Source organism: Primulina huaijiensis, chromosome 10 (assembly GCF_012295235.1).
Source record: "Primulina huaijiensis isolate GDHJ02 chromosome 10, ASM1229523v2, whole genome shotgun sequence".
Taxonomy (NCBI): domain Eukaryota; kingdom Viridiplantae; phylum Streptophyta; class Magnoliopsida; order Lamiales; family Gesneriaceae; genus Primulina; species Primulina huaijiensis.
In genome coordinates, this window is record NC_133315.1 from 18237336 (window position 1) to 18242781 (window position 5446).

A 5446-nucleotide genomic window follows, 5' to 3' on the forward strand; every position below is an offset into this window, starting at 1 on the left:
GTACTTGTAATTACTAATATAAATAGTTTTATCATATCATTTGTTTTGTACAAGTATTATTTATCTCGATCAATCAAATTATTAATTATTTATTTCACATCAATCAAATTCGTAATAATTTATCTCACATCAATCAAATTAATAATATAAAATTACGATATTACCCTTAATAAATAATATTATTAATATTCTATTAATATTTTCAACAATGACAAAATGGTAATATCATATTATCTCAAATTTAATCAATCAAATCAATTGAATCAAACACTATATTAACTATCATTTTCTATTTATTTTATTATTACAAAATATTACTTATCTCCATATTATATATCTCATACCATGAACCAAATAATATTTAATAAAATATAAAAAATTTAAGTTAGAAATGTCTATTTTATGATATAAATATTTTATTTGGCTCACTCATAAATAAGTATTATTTTTATATTAAAAATATTAACTTTTATTATTAAAGATCGACAAATTGACGCATCTCATAAATAATAATATTTTTAAAAAAATATACCCTTCTATAAATCCATCGTGAAGTAGAGTTGGATGTCACGAAGATCTAATTTTATAAGTGTGAGATTGAAATATACTCAAGCTCCAATGGCAACTTGCTCCGCCAAAAATTTGACACTGTCATTAATATTGCTCTTCAGTTTACCGGCATTTTCAAGCTACCAATCGCCATCCGGATGCTTTGAATCCATAATCAGCTTCGGAGACTCGCTAGCCGACACCGGAAATCGGCTACGGCTCGTGGGATCGAATGTTTCTAGTCTCGCATGTTCCCGGCTTCCCTACGGAGAAACATTCTTCCACCACCCCACGGGACGCTACTCCAATGGCCGCCTCGTCGTTGATTTCATAGGTTTGTTTGGTTCAATCGATATGATGACGAGTGGTTATTTATTGAATGATTTTATAGGATAAAACGAATTTACAACTAGTTGATCACATGCTTTTGTAGCCGAGAGTTTGGGGCTGCCTCTAGTGGAGCCGTATGTTGGCGGATTAAACGCTATTTTCGGTAAAGGGGTGAACTTCGCGGTGGCCGGAGCTACTGCGCTGGATAATGAGTATTTAGAGAAGATGGGAATCTACCCTGAAACAAATGCGTCGCTAGGAATTCAAATGGACTGGTTCAAACAATTTTTGGCCTCACTTGAAGGTCACTTATTATTAGTATTATTATATTATCATATCTTTATTTTATTTTTCTTATAAAGTTTTTTTAAAAAAAAGTCTGAGCTACTCTCTCGATTAAATCGTTAGCTTTTTCAGATTTATTATTATTTTTTTTTGGAAACTTTAACTTTTTCAGATTTGGACTCTTCATCTTAAAACTTATATAACTCTCGCGTACAAAAAAAAATTTTTAATTTCCAAACTTGAGAAGAATAAAACTTATGTTTTTTGTACTTCTCATTTTTGTTTGGGAGCCATACTATACATAATGATTATTTGTGTTCTTAAAAGATCAGATGGTAAAAGATTTGTTCAAAACTCTCTAATTCTTCTGGGAGAGATTGGAGGCAACGATTACAACGTACCACTGATGATCAAGATGGGAATGAACCCCGAAACACTTCGATCACTTGCTCCAGCAGTTGTTAACTACATCGGAATAACTCTCCAAGTATGCGAAACATGGCGTGCTTTTACGTACTCGCAAGCGTCTTTGATAGACCATGGAGTATGATCAGTAGCGGAGCCACATGTAGCCCCGTGGCTCAATTTTTTTTTTTAAAAAAAATTGATATGTAAATTTTGTATGATTTTAGGATATTATAATATTAGTATCAATTTAAAATATTAAAAGATTCTAAAGATTATGTGTTTTCTTCTCAGGAACTAATAAAGCTTGGTGCAAGGAGAGTTTTAGTCCCCGGGAACTTTCCAATCGGTTGCTTTCCAGTTTTCCTTACAGCATACATGTCGGACGAAGAAAACTATCGCGATCCCGAAACTGGCTGCATAAACTGGTTGAATGAGCTGTCGAGGTACCATAATGAGTTGTTGCAAAAGGAATTGAACCGCATACAAAAGCTTTATCCTCGCACTTCTATAATCTACGTAGATTACTACAACGCCCTTCTCAAGATTTATCTTTCTCCGGAGGAATACGGTACTTTTTCAACTTTAATTTCATCTGCATCCACTTCCACTAATAAAGTGTTTGTTGTTGAATCAAATTCAGGAGGTTGTTCATATATAATACAATGCACTGCTTATAACTCATATGACGAGGATAATAAATTAAAAGATATAGACAATAAATATAAAGGAGTTTATTCTAATTTTGGGTTTTGGTCTATTCAGATTTCAATTTATAATTTTCGACTATTTTGATCTAACTAACGTTGACGTAGGATTTGGAAAGAAATCATTGCTTAATGCTTGCTGCGGGGGAAGAGGAGCGTTTAGTTACAATGATTCCGCATTTTGTGGCTCCCCTTTATCCGCAAGTTGTGAAGATCCTTCTTTGTATGTTAGTTGGGATGGTTTACACTTGACAGAGGCGGCTTACAGGTTCTTGGCCCAAGGTTTGTTTGGAGGGCACTACACAACGATGTGTTCTTCCACATCTCGTGTTGCTCGATTTTAATCAAATAATTTGTATGTATTATATTAAATTTGATATGCTGCACACCTAACGTGCACACATATATGAGCACCGATGAGGCGTCACTCACTCATTGGATGTGATGAAATATAGAAAAATTGTGTATCCAATGGGTGAGCGACATCTCATCGGTGCTCACATAGGTGTGCAGATAGGTGTGCAGCATATCAAATCTATGTATTATAGAATACTATATTTTGTTCTTAGTCATATTTTATGGAAATGCTGGACCTACCACCTAAACATATTAGTGGGACGACGAAAAATGGTCAAAAGAAATCGAGTTTTCAATAATATATGATAGATGAAGTTTTAAACATATGTTAAGGTGATGCATAAATATTATACACTAGTGACATTAATTTGATTTATATTAAATTTAGGTCATAATTTGTGAATAACTAAACTGTAATTTTGAAATTTTAATGAAGATAATATGTAATTATGAAAATAATGTAGACTGGACTTCAATTTCAAAATAATGAATTAAAAAAAACAGCAAATAACAAAATCAAAAATCATCAAACTATTTAATTTTATTATAAAAAGGACTTAATATATAACAAGACATGAAGATAAAAAAAAATATTATTAAACAATTGAACAGGTGTAAAGGCATCTCCATCCCCTGCGCCAGAAACGTCATTTTTGGTGCAGAGGCTTCTCCAACGGGAGCTGTGCTATTTGCAAAACAGCAGCTCCATTTCTCTCTGCGTCAAATCGCACAGGGAGCGCAGACTGCGTCAAATTTGGTGTAGAAGAAGCCTCTTTTTTTTTTAATTATAAATATTTATATTAAAAGTTATAAATATTATTTATATAATAAGATGATATTATTATATTATTTTAATAATTAGATATATTTAAATAATTGTATTGTATAATATTTATCAGAGTAAAATATTTCGAGAATATTATTTTTTAGATTAAAATTTGAAGTAGATGAGTTGGAAATGAATATTGTATTTGGTGTAAAAACTATACTATTTTAAAATAAAATTGTTTTAAAATAGAGTTTTGGGTTGAAAATGACCTAAATGCATTATTGTTTGATTAAAAATTATATTGAAAAGTATGTTTTAAAAAATAACTATATTGAAAAGTAGGGGTGTGCAACGGTCGGTTTGGTTCGATTTTAATAAACTTCGGTTCGGTTTTTCGGTACGGTTTTTCAAATGTCTAATCCTAAACCAAACCATTTTAATTCGGTCCGGTTTGGTTTTTTTGTATTGCGTTTTGGTTATTACGGTCGGTTATTACGGTTTGTGTAATAAATTTAGTTATAAATGAAGTTGTACGTTATAAATTTTAAAAAAATACAATAAAAAACCACAATCAAATTTGTTTGATTATCTTACAAAAACCAATAATCACTCAATCCACACGGTAAAAGAAATTAAGAAAATAATTTTATCATAAACAAATACCATGCACAATATATAGATTAGAGAGCAGAGAACTAACAAAGCAACACAGGTTTCTTCTTCTCCAATCTAGAATTGTGTTGTTGGTTGATTGAAAAGGGAATGCGTGAAGCAAGGCACAAGCACAACAATTCAACAAAAGGGTGCGGCTGAAATTTTGAATGTCAAAACCTAAATAAATTAATTTATTATTTATTTACTTATTTTTAAGTTTTATTTTTAATTTTTAAGTTAGGACATGTTTGGAATACAATATAATAAAAAAACAAATAATTCTCAAAAAACCGAAAATCGAACCGAAAAACCGAAAATGCGTAATATAGAAACCGTAATCGGTCAAATAACTGAAAAAACCGAACCAAAAAAACCGAATTTTACGGTTAGATCGTTTTTTCGATTTTAACCGAAATTTGAAGACCCATGTTGAAAAGTCAGACGTCAATTTCCCACCCACCCCTCTCACATTTTTTGTAATTATTATAAATGCCAGCTGCCACCCACGTAGACCACTCGTCCACTTAAGATTGTTTTTATAAATTTGTATATGTGGTGAGTACGTGTATAATTTTTTTAATTTAATTTGATTTATATTAAAATAAAAATAATATTATTATTATATAAATTAATGAGAGATTATAATATAGTTTGAAAAAAAAATAATATCAAAATAAGTTGTAATGATAAATTTGAGAAAATTTTTTGACAAAAACTTGTGTGAGACGGTGTCACAGGTCGTATTTTGTGAGACATATATCTTATTTGGGTCATCTATGAAAAAGTAATACTTTATATGCTAAGAGTATTACTTTCTATTGTGAATATCGATAGGATTGATCCGTCTCACATATAAAGATTCGTGAGATCGTCTCATAAGAAACCTACTCAAAATTCTTATACACTTTAATCGAGATTTTAGCAGGTTTTTATAGCCAAGTCATATTTTTTATGTTTGATGTTTGATTGATGTTTGCTTTAGTAATTTGTATTTAATTGATATTGCTCTAACATTCAGTATATTTTATATTTTTTGTATTCGACGTTTTGGTTGTTTTTAATGTATTGCTTTCTTTATATTATTAGGAAGAAAAATTCCACATGAAAAAAGCACTTTTTTACTTTAAATATAAATCGAGTTTATTCTTTTAGGAAAAAGAAAATATAATGATAATTCAACTACTCTACTTCTTATAAATAACGTGTTTCAATGCACAAGAGACTGTCTCATAAGAATTTTTATGTTTTAGGTATGATATGGTAAGTTTATTAGAGAAATTTTGTATTGAAAAAATAACATTTATTTATTGATAATATAAACCTCACGTGATCGAGGATTCTTGGTCTATGATCTCACATCATATATATTAACAATGTTCATTTACACATA

The 5446-nt window shown here is 30.3% G+C and overlaps 1 protein-coding gene across 1 annotated transcript; it reads left to right on the forward strand.

The window, feature by feature from the left end:
• The first annotated feature begins 557 nt into the window (after positions 1-557).
• Positions 558-2957, forward strand: LOC140985622 (GDSL esterase/lipase At1g28580-like). Its single transcript, XM_073453490.1, has 5 exons — positions 558-883; positions 983-1183; positions 1497-1651; positions 1864-2140; positions 2385-2957. Exons 1-5 carry the CDS (start codon positions 565-567, stop codon positions 2618-2620), a joined length of 1188 nt encoding a protein of 395 aa, XP_073309591.1. The 5' UTR covers positions 558-564; the 3' UTR covers positions 2621-2957.
• Positions 2958-5446: the final 2489 nt, after the last annotated feature.

Bases quoted from the DNA above. Each gene is read 5' to 3' on its own strand.
- LOC140985622 (XM_073453490.1), top strand. From the start codon at position 565: ATGTCACGAAGATCTAATTTTATAAGTGTGAGATTGAAATATACTCAA. The intron at 1,184-1,496 runs GTCACTTATTAT...TTAAAAGATCAG, and splicing joins ATTTTTGGCCTCACTTGAAG to ATGGTAAAAGATTTGTTCAA. The intron at 2,141-2,384 runs GTACTTTTTCAA...ACGTTGACGTAG, and splicing joins TCTTTCTCCGGAGGAATACG to GATTTGGAAAGAAATCATTG.